This window comes from Bos javanicus, chromosome 11, assembly GCF_032452875.1.
Source record: "Bos javanicus breed banteng chromosome 11, ARS-OSU_banteng_1.0, whole genome shotgun sequence".
Lineage (NCBI taxonomy): Eukaryota > Metazoa > Chordata > Mammalia > Artiodactyla > Bovidae > Bos > Bos javanicus.
Genome location: NC_083878.1, coordinates 6,677,483 through 6,699,345, shown reverse-complemented (window position 1 = coordinate 6,699,345; position 21,863 = coordinate 6,677,483). Strand labels below are relative to the sequence as shown.

General features: G+C 46.9%; 1 protein-coding gene and 1 non-coding gene across 51 annotated transcripts in view; one reads left to right on the top strand and one right to left on the bottom strand.

Annotated features, from left to right (window-relative positions):
* MAP4K4 (mitogen-activated protein kinase kinase kinase kinase 4) overlaps nucleotides 1-20,328 on the bottom strand; it is a 148,725-nt gene extending 128,397 nt beyond the window's left edge. For 17 of the 50 annotated variants that reach the window (XM_061431699.1, XM_061431742.1, XM_061431736.1 and 14 more), the window contains exons 1-2: nucleotides 20,026-20,326; nucleotides 19,611-19,676 (exon numbers count right to left, since the gene is read on the bottom strand). In XM_061431699.1, coding sequence (XP_061287683.1) covers nucleotides 19,611-19,676; nucleotides 20,026-20,082 — 123 coding nt within the window. In that variant the 5' untranslated portion in view covers nucleotides 20,083-20,326. Of the gene's footprint in view, nucleotides 1-19,610; nucleotides 19,677-20,025 lie in introns of all 50 variants that reach the window. The other 33 variants (XM_061431733.1, XM_061431738.1, XM_061431739.1 and 30 more) reach the window with 5 other exon arrangements.
* Nucleotides 2,512-2,584, top strand: TRNAG-UCC (transfer RNA glycine (anticodon UCC)). The gene has a single exon. It is a non-coding gene; the product is annotated as a tRNA-Gly (tRNA).
* Nucleotides 20,329-21,863: the final 1,535 nt, after the last annotated feature.

Genomic DNA, 21,863 nt, shown 5'->3' with positions numbered 1-21,863 from the left:
CTTCCCAACCCGGGGATCAAACCCTGGTCTCCTGCACTGTAGGCAGAATCTTTACCATAAGAACCACCAGGGAAGCCCTGTGTTCCCCTGAAGTGAGTTATTATAAACGAACTCCAGTAACAACAAGAGAACCATAAGAGAAGCCCCAGTAGCTCAGTGGTAAAGAATGGCAGGTTCAATCCCTGGGTTGAGAAGATCTCCTGGAGAAGAGAATGGTAACCCACTCCAGTATTCTTGCCTGGGAAATCCCATGGAGAGAGCAGCCTGGCAGGCCCCAGTCCACGGGGGTCACAACGAGTCGGACACGACTGAGTGCTGAGCACACATCTGTAAAATGGAAGAGTTACTTCTATGCTTTTTAGATGCTGAGATTGCTGAATTCATGGTAAGAAAGCCCCTACGATTAGTGCTAAAGACAATCCACCTAGAGCACCAAGCTTTCAAAGGACAGAATTTTAAACATGGTTTTTATTAATGTGCCTCACAGAAAAATCAAGTAATAAAAACCGTCTCTACAGCAAAAGAGACACAGATGTATAGAACAGTCTTTTGGACTCTGTGGGGTGGGGGGGGGGGGGATGAGTTGGGAGAATGACATTGAAACATGTATAATATCATATAAGAAACGAATCGCCAGTCCAGGTTCGTTGCAGGATACAGGAAGCTTGGGGCTGGTACACTGGGATGACCCAGAGGGATGGTATGGGAAGGGAGGTTCAGGATTGGGAACACGTGTACACTCGTGGCGGATTCATGCTGATGTATGGCAAAACCAACACAATATTATAAAGTAATTAGCCTCCAATTAAAATAAATAAATTTAAATTAAAAAAAAAAATGGTCTCTAAAGACCAGCCTGATGCAGCAGACTGCAAAAATATGCTATTAATTCTGCCAAAACCAGAAATTCGGCAATAATTCCACTTGCTTTCCAAATTAAAGCCTAAGACAATTGTAGTAATTATTCTTATATTAAGCAAACAGTCACAAAAGATGACTGAATTCATGAGCCTGCATCCCTGAATTTTCAGGAAGAACCATCCAAAAGTCAAAGGAAAATGACAGCAAGAGCCATGTTTACGGCAGTGCCTGCGTGTAACAGGCACTCCGCAAAAGTGTGTTTTGTTTTGTTTTTTAATCAGTAAGAGTGAGAGTCGCAACAAGCCATTTTAGGCAAAAAAGGTCAACGTCCTTTATGGCAACCTCCCCCTCGGCCTGTCCGCCTCTCCTACTGTGAGCCCCTGTGCCCCCTACCTCTCGGGTCCTTCAATGGGGTTTTCTGGGCTAACGGAACTACAGGCTGCCTCAGGTTCTTCCCAGAACTACTTACTGTGTTGGCCAAAAAGTTCATTTGGGTTTTTCTGCAGCATCTCATGGAAAAAGCCTAATGAACTTTTTGGCCAGCCCAGTACCATCCTATGAATATGATTCTGAGACATCAGCATAAAAACCACTGGCCTCACCCACAGGCCCCACAAGACCCACACCTAAAGATTACCAAGCCACACATCGCTCCGCCCATTTCTCTCGTTTCTCTCTGCACAGCATTTTACATATCCACACTCTGCCCACCCTCCCTCCAGCGGCCTGCCCTCTGTTCCAACAACCGACAGGCAGAGGACACCGTCTGCTGCCTGCTCCCCAGTTCTGCAAGAGCACGCGATCAAAAGCAGGTCTCTCCCCAGCTCTCCACTTGATTATAGTCACACCTGCCCCAGCCCAAGTCAGAACCCAGCTCCGTCTGGCAGGCTCCTGCCAGGCTCCGCAGCCCCCACTGTGGGGTCTACATTAACCGGGAACCAGCACCAGGGCTCCGGCACGATCCCAGCCGCCGGCCACTCCATGACCACCTCATCCAGAAACTTGGCTCTCTCCTCTATTCACTTACCCTCTGAAACACTTACTGTTGTGTCAGGAAGCTCGCTACAAACTGAAATGGAGTGAGGAGAACCATCATCGGTTTCCTATTCTGATTTTCATCATGTCACCAAATCACCACACCGGATGGGCGGGGCAGCGCCCCACTGCACTGCCTTCAACCCAGACAGACAGAAAGGAAGCACCCAAGGTGGGGGGGAGGGGCACCCTAGTCCTGACCAGGCCCCAAGATCCCTCACTGCGCTCACCTGTCACCCACGGGGTCAGGAGGCAGAATCTCTAGCAACCTTTTCTACCTCCACATTCTGTGATGCTCAAAGCCCAAGGTCCCTTCACAAAACCACAACACAAGACACGTGACACCACACAGATCAGACAGAATCCCCGCCCGACCAGGCCACCCTAACAGCTGTGTTCCAATGAAAGGTCGGTCTAAGTCAGCTGCCTCCCAAGACTTCCCCCTGGAACCTCTTTCTAGGTCCTTAGTAAGCCAAGTGCAAAACTACTATAGCATCACCAGGAAGCATTTTAGAGACACAAGGCCCCATCCCAGACAGCTGGATGACAACCTGCATTTTAACAAGCTCCCCGGCTGACTCAAGTGCACCTTAAAGGTTGAGAAGCACCAGGACTTCCCTGGTGGTCCAGTGGCTAAGACTTTGCGCTTCCAACGCAGAGGGCCTGGGTTCGATGCCTGGTCAGGGAACTAGATTCCACCTGCCACAAATAATGTCGGTGCAACCAAATAAAAAAAAAATTTTTTTAATTTTTTTTTTTTTTTCCAAAAAAGGCTGAAAAGCACCAAAGGAGATCAAACAAGTCAATCCTAAAGGGAATCAACCCTGAATATTCACTGGAAGGACTGATGCTGAAGCTCCAATACTTTGGCCACCTGATGCAAAGAGCTGAAAAAACCCTGATGCTGGGAAAGATTGAAGGTGGGATAAGAGGGTGACAGAGGATGAGATGGTTGGATGGCATCACCACCTCAATGCACAGAGTTTGAGCAAACTGAGGGAGATAGTGAAGGACAGGGAAGCATGGAGTGCTGCAGTCCATGGGGCCGCAAAGAGTTGGACACGACTTAGTGACTGAACAACAGCAATAAAGGAGGCACGGAAAACCGGGGCGGGGGGGAGGGGGGCCTTCAGGGCTGGCAACCTCTGCGCGCTCTGCCTCTCAACCCCAGCCCAACTCCCATCCGTCCCTCATCCCACTGGGATTCCAGGGCCCCGCGCCCTCCCACCTGGTCACACCTTGCCTATCAAATCAACCTGCCAATACTCTGGGAAACAGCCTGGAAAATGGGTAAGTGCTAAACTTAAGTCAACTGAAAAGCCTTAACACCCAGTTTCTCCACTGCCTGCTAGCTATGTGACTGTAGGCAAATTATTTAACCTTACATATTATTCATATGGGAAATAAGGATTAAAATTAAGAAATATATACACAAAAGATCTCATGAAGTCAGTACTCAAGAGGGCAATTATCTTTTTAACATACCACCAAGATGGCCCCTCTCTTCAAATAAATCTTATCGGTTCCAAAACTCCCACAGGTCCATCCAGTCTCCAATGTCCAGCCTGTTTTCTCTTGTGAGTGTTCATCTGCACATTCCCATTCATTTATACAGTCACATTTCTAGAGCAAAGTCTAAGGAGTCCTCGCTGGGCTCAGCACATCCTGATTCTTCCCTAAATCCACCAAAATCAGTGTGCGGAATACCCTCAGCTCTCAAGCACCCTGGACATTGCCCCATTGTGTGACCTGCTGACATGAAAAAGCAATCCACGTAAAGAAATTAAGTGTAATGTGGGAGAACCTTAATCTCTGGCACTCAACCCTCAAATCTCATCATTTGTTTTAATTCTTCCTGAGAACTGGAACTCATCTCCAAATTCCATCTTCTGACATGTAAACATCAGACACAATCTGGTTAGTTCACCTGTATATAGATCTTATTTCCACTTCATCATCAGCATTTTAGGGAAGGAAGTACACTTCACTTACTCTCCTCAACACCAATGAGAAGCTTGCAAAGAACATGCCGGAGACGCATGGTTTCCTCCAGGCCCCACTCTCATTTCCTGCTGAGCTAAGTAAAGCAGGTCTCGTGTTGCCATATATGAATCCAGGCATCTGACCACCTAAAACCAAAGCTGACATATAACTGACTTCTCCAGGGCATCTTCCCAACCTAGGGATCAAACCTGGGTCCCCTGCATTGCAGGCAGATTCTTTACCATCTGAGCTACCAGGGAAGCCCCATGACTGACTTATCCTTTTCCTATTATCATCCATTCAAACACACAGATGAAACTCCTAACTCTCAGCTGATAACACTGCAATTACTGATTAGACATTTTTTGTAAAATGAAGATTTTTACATTTTTATTTATGTGGCTACACCAGATTGTAGTTTCAGCACGCAGTATCTTTAGTTGTGGGATGTGGGATCTAGTTCCCTGACCAGGGATCAAACCCAAACCCAGACCCTCTGAATTGGGAGTGTGGAATCTTAGCCACTGGACCACCAGGGATGTCCCTGGTCTCTTCTTCTTATACGGGCACTAATGCCATAAATGCCTAATTTCCATGCTTATTCAGGGTTGATTGATATCAATGATGAATTTCATAGCTTTCCCACAATTTGCTGATGAAAGCACATTTCTTTGATTAATTACAGAAGACGGTTGAGGAATATATTTCTTAAACTGTTTTTGGGGGAAGAGGGGCTCATTTGAAACGTAAGATAATTACAACCATTAAGTATAAATACATTGTGTGTGTGTGTGTGTGTGTTATCACTCAGTCGTGTGTGACTGTTAGTGACCCCATGGATTGTAGCCCACCAGGCTCCTCTGTCTTGGAATTCTCCAGGCAAGAATACTGGAATGGGTTGCCATTTCCTTCTCCTGGGGATCTTCCCAACCCAGGGATTGAACCTGGATCCCCTGCCTTGCAGGCAGACTCTTTACTGACTGAGCCACCAGGGAAGCCCAAAACATGTTGTACGAGATGGCATAATCTTCTCAGAGTTAAAGTTCATTTCTCAAAGGCTTCTTCACAAGTAGAGGAAATGCATTTTAGCAAAAGCTCCCTTCCCTGTAGTTTAGTCTGAGCAGGTTGCACGGGTGAAATCTGTGATCTGGGTAGTTCCTCTTTTGCTAGTTATTTATAAACAAGCAGTTTAAAAGTTAAAAACTATGTTTTGAGAGTATAAGAATAGTAAGTGTTAAACTAAATCTGACAAGACCATTACGTAGCATTTACGCAGCACCATCAGATTTCCAAAGTGCCTTGAAGTCACTACTGTTTCTTAGAGCACCGCACTGGGTTGGATTTGAGATTTATCTGCACTCATATATGAGTAGCCCTGAAGATTTTCAACAACCTGCTCTGTCCCAAGGCCAGCTGAGTTTCCAGACTGTAATTGCAATGGAAAGATCCTTGGGTATTTGTTACTCCTGGTGATGGGAGGTAGGAACTTCTTCATTTATCATTCAAACTGAAATACTGCACTAGCAATGCACATTTTTTCCTCTTAGATGACATATTTTAGGCATACCAAAGATTCTGCTGTAACAGAAATTTTTGATTCATCAACCCTTGAGGTTCAAGGCAAACTATTCTTAGTGTTTCAGGGCCAGAGTCTTTGATCTTCCTTAAGAAACATAGTTCTCTATGCTTCTGATAATGATAGGTATGTTACCTAAGTATATACTTGTACATATCTGGAATAGACTTTCTACAGTGAAATTCTCCACAGTGAAAATTTTGTAAGAGATGATATAATAATCTAGGGAGAGCTATTTCATATCTAGACAGCTTGGCATGGTTCCATTTCCTTGCCTCTTTTTTTTGTCTCCCCTCTGCTGTACTGTATGGTACTTAATTTATAAAGGTTTTGAAAGAATCAGTGACATTATCAAGTCATTCCTTAAGGCATTTGCAGGAGGAACCGAGAGTATCTCTAGATGTTCTCTCACCAATACTGGGGGATGGGGTGGGAACTGTCTGTGATCTGATTGGTAAAGAATCTGCCTGCAAATGCAAGAGACACGGGTTCGATCCCTGGATCAGGAAGATCCCCTGGAGTAGGAAATGGCAACCTGCTCCAGCATTCTGGCCTGGAGAATTCCATAGACAGAGGAGCCTGGCGGGCTACATTCTATGGGGTCACAAAGAGTTGGGCACAACTGAGGAGGTGAACACACACACACACATGAACAGACACATTAGTCTGCAAAATAGCTCTTCCATCATGAGAGGAGTGAGTCCTAACCGACAGAACTTTTGTCAAGTGCCAGAAAAGCGTCTTGAAAGTATATGCCGCGGAAATTCAGTAGTCCTTTGCAAGAACAAGCTTGGAGGACTACTCCTCACTCTTCCCCATTTCCAAACCTCCCACAAAGCTGCAGTAATCAAAGCTGTGTGGCCCTGGCAACAGGATAAATACAGAGATCAAGGGGATGGAGTGGAATGGAATTCAGAGTTCAGAAATTTAAATAAGGGAAAAAAAGTTCAGAAATGCTCACATTTAAGGTCAATGGTTTTTGACATGTGTATCAAAACACCTGAATGGAAAAGGAATAGTCCTTTCAACAAAGGGTGCTGGGCCACCGGATATCCACATGCAAATGAATGAAGCTGCACCCCTACTTCCGAATCCACACAAAATTAATTCAAAGTGGATCAAACAGCTAACCATAAGAGTCAAAACTATGAAATTTCAAAGAAAAACATAAGAGGAAATCTTCAATAATCTTAGCTTAGGCAGTAGGTTCTTAGATATGACACCACAAGCACACAAAGCAAGAGAAACAGTAAGCTGACCTTTATCAAAATTAAAAATACTTCTGTGCTTCAAAGTACATCATCAAGAAACCAAAGTCAACTCACAGAATGGGAGAAAATCTTTGCAAGTCATACATCTGGCAAAAGACATGTATCCAGAATACATAAACAATTCTTAGAAACGAAAAACTTTAAAAAACAAAAAACACAATTTAAAAATGTCCAAAGGATATGAATACCATTCCTCCTAATATATTCAAATGACGAACAAGCATATGAAAAGATGCTCAACATTATTAGTTATCAAAGAAAAACAATCTAAACCACTAAAATGAAATACCACTAGGATGGCTCTAATCAAATAGATAATTAGATAATTACAAGTATGCTAAGGAGGTACAGAAACTGGAACCTTCATACACTGCTGGTGGGAATGCTGAACGGTCCAGTTGCTTTGGAAAACTAGCAATTTCTCTAAAGGTTAGAGTTAACATGTGACAGTAAAAGCAATTCTACTCCTAGATAGACAACCAAGAAAATGAAAGCAGTCTATACAAGAACTTGCACACAAGTGTTCACAGCAGCAGCATTCCTAATTGACCAAAAGTAGAAACAGTCCACAAGACCCTCAACTGAATAACAAATAAAACTAGTACTTAGATTCAATGGAATGTTATTCTGCAACAAAAAGAAATGAAGTACCAATACATACTACAACACAGTGAAAGAGAAAGTCACTCAGCTGTGTCTAATTCTTTGCAACCCCGTGAAACAGTTCATGGACTTCTCCAGGCCAGAATACTGGAGTGGGTAGCCTTTCCCTTCTCCAGGGGATCTTCCCAACCCAAGAAACCAAACCCAGGTCTCCCACATTGCAGGCGGAGCCTTTAATAGCTGAGCCACCAGGGAAGCCCAAGAATACTGGAGTGAGTAGCCTATCCCTTCTCCAGGGGATCTTTCCGACCCAGGAATCGAACCGGGACCTCATGCATTGCAGGCAGATTCTTTATCAGCTGAGCTACCAGGGAAGCCCTACTACAACACAGATGAGGCAAAAAAAAATGACAGAAGATGTCACTCATCTCCAAATACGAGCACCGCAGGTTGCCCACAGGGCACCCCGAGGTCTGACAAGCACGCCCTCCCCACCCTACTCCCCATGGGGGTGCTGAGGAGGGCTCCACGGAGAGCTGCTAACTCGGCAAAGTCCAGACACCACAAGAGCAGCAGACAGAGGATGCAAGGTCTCCAAAGAGACATGTGCTCCGGGAAAACAGAAAGGGCTGGCAATTACCATAATCAATGGGACACACCCCTCTTATCTCTATTCCATTAACCAGGACGATGAGTCATCACCTCCAAGGCTCCTCACCCATCTCTGCCTCAGCCAGAGACAGAATTTAAATCATAAAGTGTCACCGTATATCACAATGTCTACTTTATCAGATCTAGCTTAGTAATAGGCTCCCACGGCCCCCTGCTCTTTCCCACCGGCCACATCACCCGCCTCAAACTGAGGGCTACCTGCTGCCTGATGGCGCACTGACCACTTTTCTTGTTAATTCTACCAAGAAGGTCCATACACACTTGGACCATAAAGAAGGCTGAGCGCCAAAGAATTGATGCTCTTGAACTGTGGTGTTGAAGACTCTTGAGAGTCCCTTGGACAACAAGGAGATCAAACTAGTCAGTCCTAAAGGAAATCAACCCTGAATATTCATTGGAAGGACAGATGCTGTATTTTGGCCACCTGATGTGAAGAGCCAACTCATTAGAAAAGACCCTGATGCTGGGAAAGATTGAGGGCCGGAGAAGGCGGCAACAGAAAATGAGAGGCTGGATGTCATCACCAACTCAACAGACATGAGTTTGAGCAAATTCTGGGAGACAAAGAAGGACAGGAAACCCTGGAGTGCTGTAGTCCATGAGGTCGCAAAGAGTCTGAGCTCTGAGCGACTAAACAAAACCAAGAAGGAGCTCGGCATGGTACCTGGCACACCATGTCCACAGCCAGCAATAGGCTAAGAGACGAGAGAAAGGGCTGCTGCTAGCAAAGCAGGCTCAGATCTCTCACAAACAGCAACAAACCGCACAGACGCTAAGCCCCCAAGTCAGGAAGAATAAAGAGCTGAATATCTACAAGTCTGTTCTGGGAATTAGGAGGAGACACACAGAGAGGAAACAGGTATTCTCACTCGCCAGGCTCAAACAGGAAAGGCCCTAAAACAGCAGGCGGGGCCCCCGCAGGTGAATAAATACAGCCAGAAAAGCCTGCACCACCGGAGTGCACAACCTCAACCCCGGGCCGTCCTCACTGCCTGACTCGGGGCCCCAATAAGTCCTATGTCCCTTGGATGCACAGACCTGACCAGGGTAACACTTAGTCTTTGATCTGAGACTTCCCAACTGAATAGTCAGCAAACCACCCCGCAGTTACACAGAGGGTCCCAGAGTCGCTGATGTGGCGTGGGTTCTGACTGCCAACAGTACTCTCTTTTCTTTTTTTGGCCACAACACGCAGCATGCAGGATCTTGGTTCCCCGACCAGGGATCGAATCCTCGCCCCTAGGGTGGAAGCGTGGATTCTTAACCAGTGGACCACCGGGGAAGTCCCCATTCACAGCATTCTATTAGTATCTACGTGTGTGTGCTCAGGCATGTCTGACTCTTTGCAACCCTCTCTGGACTGTCAGTATCATAAGCAGGTAAAATTGAAAGCTCTAAGTACAAGAATTTTCCAAAAGTACCCTAGTATTAAATTTAGATTTGACCTGAATGCTTTCAAGTCTCTAATAAAAGATAGCATAAGAGTTCTTTAGAATGAAAGATGAAAAAAATACCCTAAAAGGTACACTTGAGGATAATCAAATGAGTAACTGTATGCCCCCCAACCCCGTGTGTGTGTGTGTGCGCACGCACACACTTAATCACATCCAAGTCTTCACAACCCGATGAACCATAGCCCACCAGGCTCCTCTGCCCGTGGGATTTTCCAGGCAAGAATGCTGGAAATACTGGAGTGGGTTGTCATTTCCTCCTCCTCCAGGGGATCTTCCCTACCCAGGGATCGAACCCATGACTCCTGCATGTTCTACATTGGCAGGCGGATTCTTTACCACTGAGCCACCTGGGAAGTCCTGTATTCCCACACAAAATGCAACAAATCATTTCTTTAACTTCATATACACCCTTCTGACCAAGGATAATAGATTTTGTTATGTTTTTTAAAATCCTGGTGAGTCAATGGTTTCTGTCTGAGATAAAGGAAAACTCCAGTCTTCAGCATCACATGGCAAATGGCTGGCTCTGGACAAGGGAATCCCCCAACACATGTGAGAAGGAAGAACTGGTTTGGTCTAGTTCCCGATACCACTGACCTCACTGATAGTGCACAGTGTGTCTTTACAGTGATAAGAAACTCTTCATGCTTAAAGGAATGACCTAAACTTACAGCGATGACTAACACGGAGGCAGGGAAAGGTAATGGTTTCAAGGGAAGGGGCTGGGTCATCAGAACCAGGAGGTGATGAGTTATGCTGACAAGGAGGCGGGAGACCCAGGCAGACTAACGCCCCCTCTCTTCTTCTGCGGAAGGCTCCAGGTGGAGCTCTTCGGAAAGCGTCTCAGAGGCGAGGCTCAGACAGCCAAAACCTAGGAACAACCGCGACGTCCGTCAGCTGGCAAACCGGTGGACAGAACACAGCCTGTCGGCAGCCTGAATGCCATCCTGCCAAAGGGGTACACCACCACGCTCAGCAGCGGGACGAACCTTGAAACATCGTGCAAAGCGAAAGGAAGCACACACCAGCGACCACATGCGGCATGGTTTTATTTATACACGATGTTCAAAAAGGGCAAATTATAGACAGAAAATAGGTGGGCAGTTGTCTGGGGCCCTGGGATGGAACAGGGGGGTTCACTGTGAAAGGGGAGGGGGGACCTTGCGAGGGCAAGGGACGTGCTGAACACTGACTTGTAACAGTCATTCCACTCAGCACATTACCAAAGATGCCTGAAATGCAGGCATGCGGTGGGTGAACCCCAGAATACATAAAATGTACCTCAATAGAGCTGGTTAAAGGAACAAACCTGTTGAACGAGGCTGGTGTAGAGCAACGGCAATAACTTATGAGGCTGGGATGACGTATACACATTACTACACATAAAACAGATAGCCAATATATAGCACAAGAAACCATACTCAATACTTTATAATAATAAATCAGGGAAAAGAATCTGAAAAAGAATACATACACACTAATAGAGACCCAAATAAATAAATAAGAAAAATGAAGTCTGGAGGAAAAGGGAAAATAATACAGGAGCTCAAGAAAACCAACCAACCAAAAATATCTACACCCAACACCCTAAGAGAGATAAGAAATAAATCCAAGAAAGAATAGATGCAGTTTACAAAAAAAAAAAAACTGTGAAAAAGGGCTCCTCATAAATTAAAAATATGACAAGGCTTAAAATTCAATAGAAACATTGAAATGGAAAGTCAAAGGCATTTCATAATAGTAGGACAAAAAAGACTGAAAACTACAAAACAATAGAGGAAAAGATAAGAAAATAAATCAAAGAGGTGACTAATAGGACTTTCAGAAAGAGAAGGCTGGGAATTTGGAGGGGGAAAAAAAGAAAAATTTCCCAGAAGAAAAGGGCAGCTCCTAATGAAAAGAATTAACCAAGCTCTTGGAACAGTGAGTGACAATACACAACAACCACAAAATCTAAGAACATCAGGAATAAAGAGAATATCCTAAAAGCTTCCCCAAAGAAATTACAACAGGTCACACTCAAATAGAAGAGCAGTGTCTTCAAAATTCCCAAGAGAAAAGTGGATTTCCAGCCAACAGTATTTTCCACCAGCTAATATATAAATCCCATGCAAAGATAGAATGCAAACATTTTCAGCTCTCCAAAGACAAAAGTTTTGCACCTGGAGGATGTGCTTCAGGAAAGTTAAGGCAGTAAACCAAAAACAAAAAAAGGCTGCGGTATCCAGGAAATAGATGGTCGGGGACCAGAGCTAAGACACACCAAAGCTGGGGCACGTATACCTGAACAGCTCCCCTCCAGGGAGAAAAAAGTGAGTCCATAGGCTCCTTGGAAGGAAAGCTATGACAAATGTAGATGGCGTATTAAAAAGCAGAGACATCACTTTGCCAACAAAGGTTCATATCGTCAAGGCTATGGTTTTTCCGGTACTCATGTACAGATGTGAGAGTTGGACCATAAAGAAGGCTGAGCACTGAAAAGTGGATGCTTTCTAATTGTGGTACTAGAGAAGACTCTAGAGAGTCCCTCGGCCAGCAAGGAGATCAAACCAGTCAATCCTAAAGGAAATCAACCCTGAATATTCATTGGAAGGACAGAAGCTAAAACTCGGATACCTTGGCCACCTGATGTGAAGAGCTGACTCATTGGAAAAGACTCTGATGTTGGGAAAGCTTGATGGCCAAAGGAGAAGTGGGCATCAGAGAATGAAATGGTTGGATGGTATCACCAACTCAACAGAGATGAATCTGAGCAAACTCCAAGAGATAGTGAAGGACAGGGAAGCCTGGCATACTGCAGTCCACAGGGTCGCAAAGAGCTGGACACACAACAAAACTGCAGTCCACAGGGTCGCAAAGAGCTGGACACACAACAAAAAATAAGTTATCTGAAATAATAAGTCATTTGTCATACTTAAGTGTTTTAAAAAAAAAACTGTTGATAAAAGCTTAACTCTGCTAGGCATTTGATGTAACTTTTCAAGTGTTTAAAACAGAAAACGGAATCCTATTAGACTACTTGGCTCAGAGATAAGCGGTATAATGCAATTACCATTTTAACCCCAAATTATGATATACTCATATAAGGGAAGCGGGCAGGTATAACAGCTAATTCTTCACAAAAGATCACAACAGTAGTTCAAAAACCATAACTACCATCTCTAGAAGTCAGTTAAGTGTACAAAACTAATAAACCAAGAAAAAGCCATGCAAGCATATAATTTAAAAATACGGCAGTCAATTTCAGATGGATCAACTAAAATCATCTTGGAATAGGACAACTCTAAGTTTCGAAACTGTTTATCTTTGTAGGACCTTAAATAGTAGTACCTTATATACCACAGGGAACTATATTAAATATACTATAATAAACCATAATGGAAAAGAATGTGCATATAATATGAAAAAGGATGTGTATTATATATTTATAAAACTGAATCACTCTGCTATAACAGCAGAAGTTAACACAACATTGTAGAATCAACTATACTCCAATAAACTAAATTTTTAAAAAAAGATTCGGGATGGTATTTTCTGTACCTGATTTTCTGTCTCTTTCCTTGTCTAATTGGTACTGTATCTTATGGCCCAAGCCCCGTGGAGGCTGGAAAGCTGGGGTTGGGTGCATGGGCTGTGTCTGGGTGCAGGCCTGGGGAGACAGAGCCGTCTCAGGATGTCACACGTCTGGCACACAGTGTCCACCCCGTCTTCCCTGTGCTCCTGGAGGGTGAACGCTCTGCCTGCACCGTGCACGGACCCTGACCATCAGGCAGGGCCCAGCTCGGGCTGCAGGGCAGTGAGTGCCCTGAGAGGCAGGACACCAGCCCCATATGGTTAACCTGTCTCCCGAAATTAGCTCCAAGTTCCTCATGATGCTACACAGATGTCAGTTTCTAAGATCCCAGTTTTTAAAAGCTGACAAGTTCTAAAACTTACCATTTGGTCCTTCCTTTTGAAATTCTTAGAGAAAACATTGCCGCGCAACTCAGCGCTTGCCAACACATCGCGCACTCCGCTTGTGAACGCTGCCAGCTGACGTTTATTACTGAGCCAGCCTCCTAACAGAGTATCATAAAAACCTGAGACCGTTCTTTCAGCTGCCACGCTGGTCACTGGTGACATTAACGTTGCCCTGGTCTCCATTCTCTTCCTCACCATCCCTCCCTAAGTCCGAAAAATGTCGTTGTTCAGTTGTGACCAACAAATGTATCCTGATGATTCAATTCTTGTGTTGTCATATTATGAGCCCAAAATATTAATAACTGTAAACAGAATCTTCTAAAAGTACTTGGGAATCTCTACCCCCTGATAATCATGTTCCGATGAAAATCAGGTCCCAAATTAAAAGTTCAACACAGCTTTTTAATATGTTAACACTGATAATTCAGAGCGGTATTAAAACCAACCTGAATTCACAAAAAATCTGTTTATACTAAATATTTACAGCAATTATTTGCAAGTACCTTTAAGATGACCTGTGATCCACTAGCTAAATATCTAGCTACTTGTGGGAGAAATAAAGTTTTTAAAACCCTGATTTTCAAACAGTAAGGTGACGACCTAAAATTGTTTCGACCATTAAAATCATCACAAAAAGTTCTAAACAGGCAGTGTTCGATTTTGAGAACCCAGTGCGGATTAAGTTCCTGACTCCACTACCATCAATTCTTGGTCTGCACTCTTGCACATTTTCCTTTATAAGATAGAGAGTGAAGCTCCCAGTGCTGCACTCTGGGCAACAGTCCCGTTTGGTACCGGGGCCTCCTGGGTCTGCGAGCCGTGCACTTGCGAGATAACCTGCATGCACTGCTGTCTGCCAATGTAAGTCATCAGAACAGAGACAGCGGAAAGCACTGCTGCTAACGATGAGAAGCACAGGCACCCTAAAGTCAGCGCGGCCGAGAGACAGAGCACGCCCGACAGCTCTGAGGGCAGGCAGCCCTTCGGCTTGCAAACTTGCATTTTTTGCCCTTTTCTTAACCAATTCTGGATTTATACCTTGCCTCAAGCCGCTATTCATAACAAGATGAAAGTATATATTTACTAAGAAAGAGAAGTAACAAAATAAAAGACCATATATGAAGTGCATGTGTCAAAGCATCCACCTTTAGATTAAAATGCATTTTAGTTTATAGTTTTTTTTGTTCCCTAGGGATGAAACAACCACCTTATTCCTTGGTTTAGCACACCTGCTCATGGATTCATTACTTCCAAAGTAGGATCTGTTTTTCCAAAAATCATCTTTGCTTTTCCAGGGTCAGTCCACAAAAATCTATGAACACACACACTGTACCAAAAGGGCCCCCGGATAATATTTTTGGATGATGTCAATACACAGAAACAGACATATATCTGAGATCCATTAAGGGGGGGAAAAAGACAAAATGCAAGTCTGCAAGCTACAGAAATAAACACTGTATTACAAAGTTTCAAACAATAAGGAGTTTAAAAAAAACTATCATCAGCAGGGTGTCATCTGATGGTTGGCTTTTCTGCAAGGCTTTTGACATTCCTGATTTAGTTTCATTTCAAAACACTTTTTGGAAGTTCGGGTTGATAATTATTTTCTAAGAGAGCCACTCGCCTGTGTGTGTCCTCTCCGCCTCCCTTCAACTCAGGCCCAGAATCTTACCAGCAGGAAGAACTCTGTGCCTCTGAACAAGTCTGTACATGCCACTCAGAGGCTGATCAACCCTCCTCTTAAGGAAAACATGCAGTTCTACAAAGTTCATTGTGCCCCAGTGAATGTCTCCACCTCAATTAAGAGCAAGAGTCGCTATCCTGACAAGGTAACACTTGCAGAAACCCACCCCCACAACAAAAGTTTAAGTGCCTGCTCCAAAATGTTACACTGATGATTTTTCAAAGCTACACAATTTACATGGCACTTTTACTGCTGAGCAATCGAAAGCAAGTTCAGCACTTTCAAAAATCCCAAGGCTCCTTGTCATCCAGCGGGCAAACAGTGGACCCATGTAAAGGACCACACCAAAGCTTGCAGACACGAAGTGAATTGATCAAGGAAGGAAGCCTAAATACTCATTCCAACTCTCTTCTCTCTGATGCCCTCCCTGCCCAGGCCTGGCCTTCCCCACCTCTCCCCTGGACTGCTGCCCCAGGCCAACCATCTCACCTTCTCCTTCTCCAAATCTCATCTGAGCCAGCCTCCTATTCTCAGAGACCCCCAAACTTCCAGTGGATCCTTGATGCCAAGGAATGAGGGGCGTCCTCAACATCAACAGGAATAAACCCTCCTCCAGATGCCCACCACTCCCTAGCCCTCCTACCACTCCCAGGGGGTCACCTTTGGCCACACATACCCCACTTTCAATAAAAGAGGGGGACGGTATTAGCACAGCGCCTAACAGGTAGCCAACTCTCAGGTTAACTCTACTCCCCATCCTCAGGCCTGGAGGAGCCTCCTCCTCAACCTTCAAGGCCTCCAGCCCAGGACAGGGTCAAAGTCAAGATGCTCATCCGTCCCTCTAGTGAGGAAGCCCTGACTCCAGGCAAGGGGGCTGCTGGATTCTCAGCTCCCTAACCACCCCCTCACCCCACCCCCACGCCCCAGGCCGGTGCAGGATTTTCCTGTCTTTAGCCAAGACATTTTGGACCACTGGCCACTGAATGCACACAAAAAGCAAAATAAGAGTAGCTACCCCAAGAAAAGAAACACAGCCAGCCAAATTTAAAAATAACAAACTCCAATGACACAAAAATGAACTTCGATCTATCAATCCTGATTTGGATTCTTCCCATTATCACCGCCCCCTTTTGATGACAATAATTAAAATTCACTACATCTACTACATTCACTACTCGACAGGCACAGGAACATGTTACAGACACTTCTTTTATAAATGTATGGTACTCCGAATGAAACCCTGCAAACAGAAATTCACAATGTTTTCCCCTTTTTAATTTATGAGTATCCTTCCCTATGATCACTCAAAAACCTAAAGCAAAAACTAAGTTTCTCTAAATAGAATACAGCCTATGTCTCACATCCTTTATTAAAAATAAAGTTATGTACTGTTCAACTATACCATTTTAGTCAGGAATGGAGAAAATTCTAAACTCCCCAAGAAAGCCATTTTCATAGACCATCTCAAAACTCAGCAAACTCCCTCTCTCAACTCATTCACTTCATGTAAACACAATCTTCTAAAAACAAGCAACCACTAATCACTCAAAGAGTTCACAGAAAAAAAATAAAAAACAGAAAATATAACAATGAAATAAACTAGGCCTACAGGTTGCTCAGCTTACAGGTGTTTCACCTAAAATTGTTCTTTTAATTTCCAAACTCTGACACTAGTCACACTGATGGAAGTTCAGGAAGAGTAAACAAATGCTAGAGTGTCAATAATCTAATCACAAAACCACTGTATGCAAATCATGCCAGCAGAAACCCTGAACTCGCTTCTAGGCATGCTGAAAATGGTTCTAGAAACAACAACAGAGGGAGGGGGAAAATGGAGATGTTAGCAGTTTCTGCTCTCTCCACCTCCCAGGGTCAGTTCAAAAGACTTTATCATGAGAGTAAGAAAACATATATGAGACGATCAGGAAAATTTAGCGCTCAACATCTGAAACAAACATGGTTACCAAAGCAGAGACGGGGGATACATTAGGGAGTTTGGGGTTAACATATACACACTACTATACATAAAATAGACAGCTAATGAGAACCTAGTACACAGCACAGGTAACGCAATATTCTGTAATGATCTACAAGGGAAAAGAATCTGGAAAAGAATATTTACGTACATACATATATATACACATTACTGAATCATCTTTCTGTATACCTGAAACCAGCGCAGCATTGGGAATCAACCAGATTTCAATTAAAAAAAAAACTGAACATGTGCTAGGAAGGAATTCATTTTTTTTTTTTTGGTGTGAGAAGAGCATGGAGACTACCTAAAAAAAAAAAGACACCAACTGAAGTATTTATGGGGAAATGGCATCTGAGTTTTGTGTGAAGATAATGGAGGTGGGAGGAAGGACAACAGAAAAAACCAGATCAGTCACGTGCTGGTCACTGCGAGGCCCGTGCTTGCCTCTTCTCCCTCTCTCTCCGGTGTCTGTTTCAAATTCTCCGTAATAATAAAACAACTGCAAGTGAGCAAAAGCTCCCGTCGTGCTCCTGCTTCAGACTGCAGGCCATTGTTGCACAGATTTCCTATAGTTTCCTCAGCTTTGCATAATTTGAGAATTTCTTCTCAATTGTACTTTGTAAGGAGAGAGCCAGAGAGCCTGTTACTGCCCAATCCCAACGGCTTCCCAAACCTGGTGCTTAGCAAATCGATCCCAAAAGCTTGAGGGGGAGAGTGTGGAACCAGAGGGAAGGAGCAGGGGAAACCTTGGGAGTGAACCTGCCCCAGCTGCTCCCGTTAAGAACCCCCAGCTCCTAAACCCATGAAGACACATCCACGGTTCACTCTCTTTTTCTCTTACAGTTTAAAAACAAGAACAGCTTCTGGTCTACTTCCACCAGCCTTCACGTTCGTGCTGACCCTTGAAGACCCAAACAATCCAACTTCTGTGTAACCAGGTCAAAAACAAGCCCTGGCTAACTCACTTGGACGAAGATGGTCACCACTTGGACCTGGCCAAAAAAACTCGGTCAGGAAAAACCGACCAGTGCTTAAACAAACGCTGAGGCTGGGGAGGACAGTCTCGGAGCCAGTTAGCAGGCTACTCAGGGAGTTGCAACACGACCGTTTCCAAAACTTTCCAAAAGCTTCCAAATTCAGTTGAGCCCGGCAGGCCGAGCTTAACAGGGCTCTCTTTCAAATTCAAAAACCTGGCCCTGGCCCCAACTGTTAGCCAACAGAACACATGCTGATTCACTTGAGATCACCTAAAAAGACGGACTCCATCCAGTTCAGACCACAGGCCAGTACACGGCCGGGATCGGGGGAAAGTTGGGGCTGTGGATAGATAAACCCTATTCACAAAGCAGAAAAAGGGACAATGGGATCCACACTTAATTTGGCCGAAGAAAATGTCTACAGTCAGCTTCCAACACCCCCCTCCTCCACTTTTCACCAGACAATGACAATTCTTCACAGCGAACCACAAAGCCCTGCTTCATAAGATTTTTTTTTTTCCTATCCCAATCCAACTAGAAAACAGGGAACAGCTATGGAACACCCCCAGTGGGGCACAGATAACTTGGAGAGAGCCTTCAGTAGTAAGAAACAAATCAGAACACGGAGAATTTCACATTCTGTTTCAAACATTCAAGGGCCCTGCCTCCATTAGCCAGAGCTCTGGGTAATCTCCAGTGTGCACTGAACAAAACCAGTAACACCCTTAGTCTCATCAGGTGCCTATTACTCAGGGCCCACTCAGAGTCTCCGAATTGTTAGTTTGAAGGGATTGGGGGTTGGGGGCGGGGGGGGGGGGGGGGAATCATGTTTAAAAAAAAAGAGAAAAAGACCTGGGGTAGGTGTGAAATCTGGGCACCCTCGCCACTCCTGAGCTCTGTCTCATTTCTGTTTCAATTACACACCTGTCAAACAGGTTATTCCTGGAATTCAGACTGTATAATCCTCACCCTGTAATTCTTCCTGCTCCTGCTACCCAAACACACAGCCCTCCCCTGTTCCCCAAAATATGCGCCCATCGGTAGAACGTATGCTGGTGATAAAGCAGAATCAGGTATCAGCAAACTCCGCTCCCTGGACTCCCGGCGAGCATTCAAACGGGGCAACACGAAGACAATTCTCAAGGAGGCCAAGGCAGTGCTTTGGGATAATCACAGGCGAGGCCTGCCTATTCTGAATTTTAATGAACACACCAACTCCGAAGGCCAGATCTGGGAAAAACGGGGTTGGGGGTGGTGAGGGGACATGTAGGCTGTCTGATGCAAAAAAAAAAAAAAAAAACGCTTTCCCATTTTATGGAAGTGCATGCCTGAGAGTGGAGCGTTATTTCCTTATCTGAGAGCCAGGAAATGAGGTCTTTTCAGGCCAGTGTGAATATAAACTCTGCTTAAAAAACAGCGGGACGGCGAGGCGAGCCCCCTCTCCCAACTTCAGCAGCGCGGCGTGGCCTCCGGGCGGCGGCGTGTCCATCCCCCCGCGCCCCCGGACCAGAAGTTTCAACCCGTCCCCGGGAAACAAAGGAGGCGCCCGCACCGACCTTATAGACTTGTCCGTAGGTGCCATTTCCCACCACTTCCACCAGCTCGAAAATCCCCGCCGGATCCTGGAAGAGAAGGAGGGGAGGGGTGAGCGTCGGAAAGCAGCACAACAATGAATAAAGAAGCAGGGCAGCCGGAGAGAAAGGGCGGCGACCCCAGCGGTGGGCTTCGCGCAGTGGGGTCGCCGGAGCCCAAGGGCCGCGATCCGGGGGCCGGGGGTTTCGGGCGGCGGCGGCGCCGGCGAAGGGTCGCGCCCCGGGGGCCCCCGCACCCGTCGACGCGGGCAGACAAAGGGGCCGCCGTGCCCGCGGTTCTTCCCGCGGCGGCGCCCGAGCGCCCGGGCGGCCAGGGCGCGGCCCCGGGTCCCCGCGCGCCCCGCGCCCCGCGCCCGGGTGTTCCCGGGCCGCCACTCACCCGCAGGGAGGACAGGTCGATGTCCACCAGACTTTTGGCAGGGGAGTCGTTCGCCATCTTCCCTTTCTGCCTCCGCGGATCGGCCACGATCAGTAGGTCTCCGGCGTGTTTCTGGGCGTCGGAGGCCCGGCCGGCGGCGCGGGCCCGCGGGCGAGGCCGGGGGCGGCGGGCGGGGCAAGTGCGGGCGGGCGGCGGCGGCGGCGCTCACTCCATGGCCGGGGCGGCCGGCAGGCCCCCGGGCGTCGCCCGCGCCTCAGGCCCGGGCCCCGCGCCCCGCGCGCGCCTGCACTAGCGGCCCGGAGCAGGGGCCGCGGCGCCGCCGAGTGTGGAGCCCGGAGCGCGAGGCCGCCAGACAAAGATGAGCGGGGGGCGGGGGCGGCGGCGGCGCGGGAGGAGGAGACACGGGACACCGAAATCGCACTCGGAGGAGAGCGAACAGCTCCCCCTTTCCTCCTCTGGCAGGAAAAGCGGGCGGAAGCGCGCTCGCGCCCGGAGGCGGCAGGGCGGGGGGCGCGGGGAGCCGCGCGAATCTCCAGCAGGGGTGGGGCCCGGGCGGCGACCAAACGCGGGGCCGGAGGGGGGCGCGCCCGGGACAAAGGGAAGCCGGCCCGGACCCCCCACCTCCCTGCCTCGGGCGGAGGGGCGGGCCGACCCCCGCCCCCGCGGAGCCCCGCCCCGCCGCGCCCCGCCCCGCCGGGATCCCCGAGCGAGAGGGTCCTCCTGGCCCCCGCGCCCCCGCTTCTTCCCATCGCATCCCCCACCGCGAGTCTGGCCCCTGAAGACCCTCGTTTCCGGTTTCCCTACGGGCTTCTCTGGTCCTCTCTCTTCTTTTCCAGGCTGAACCGGTGACCTGGTTGTAGTTGGGGATTCGCCGAGCATCACTCGGCCGACGCGTCCCGAGACTTTGGGCGGAAACAATCCGAACCGCTCCATTCACTGCCTTGTGCCGAGTCCCTCACTGTGGACGAGGCGTGGACCAGGAGTCTTGCCCCAAGTTCTGTGCCTAGAGATCGCTGAGGAGCGATGGACAGGCTTCTTCCGCCAACTTTGGAAGCCAGTCAGCAGTTAGTTTCATCCTGGTTAACGTGAATAAATGGTCTGCAGTCATTGTAGCACTGTCACTCCACTGGCCAAACACCCTAATGGCTCCGTATTCCCTCACAGCGCAGTCTCAAACGTGAGGGTCCAAGAATCACCGAAAGGGATTGCAAAGGCGCTGATTGCCGACCCCACCTCCAGAGTCTGATCCACCAAGTGTGGGGTAGGCCTGAGAGGCCTCATTCTCTGTACAGGTGATGCTGAGTTGCTGTGATGGGAAGTTTGAGAACTGGGGCCTCACACGATGAAACTCCAAGGCCCTTGTGATCGGGCTTAACCAGCATCATTATCTACCAATCCTTAGATCACACACAGTGTCTACTGAACCCCTCCTATGGCCCTAGGATGATGTTAACCTCATTTTAGGGCTGAAGAAGCTGAAAGAGAAGTTGTTGTTCTGTCTCTCAGTCAGGGCTGAGAGACTCTTTGTGACCCCATGGACTGCATCGTACCAGGCTTCCCTATCCTTTATTGTCTCCCAGAGCCTGCTCAACCTCATGTCCATTGAGTAGGGATGCCATCCCCTTCTCCTGCCCTCGATCTTTCCCAGCATCAGGGTCTTTTCCAACGAGTCAGCTCTTCACATCCAGTGGCCAAAGTATTGAAAGAGAAGGGATCTTCCTAAAGTCTTTAAAGGCATAGCCCGTAAAGTGGAGCAGGGGCTCCCACCAGCCTGTTCCCAAACCAAGTGCCTGAGCCAAGGTAGTCTCGGACCAGACAGTGTTTCCCACTCCTCTGTC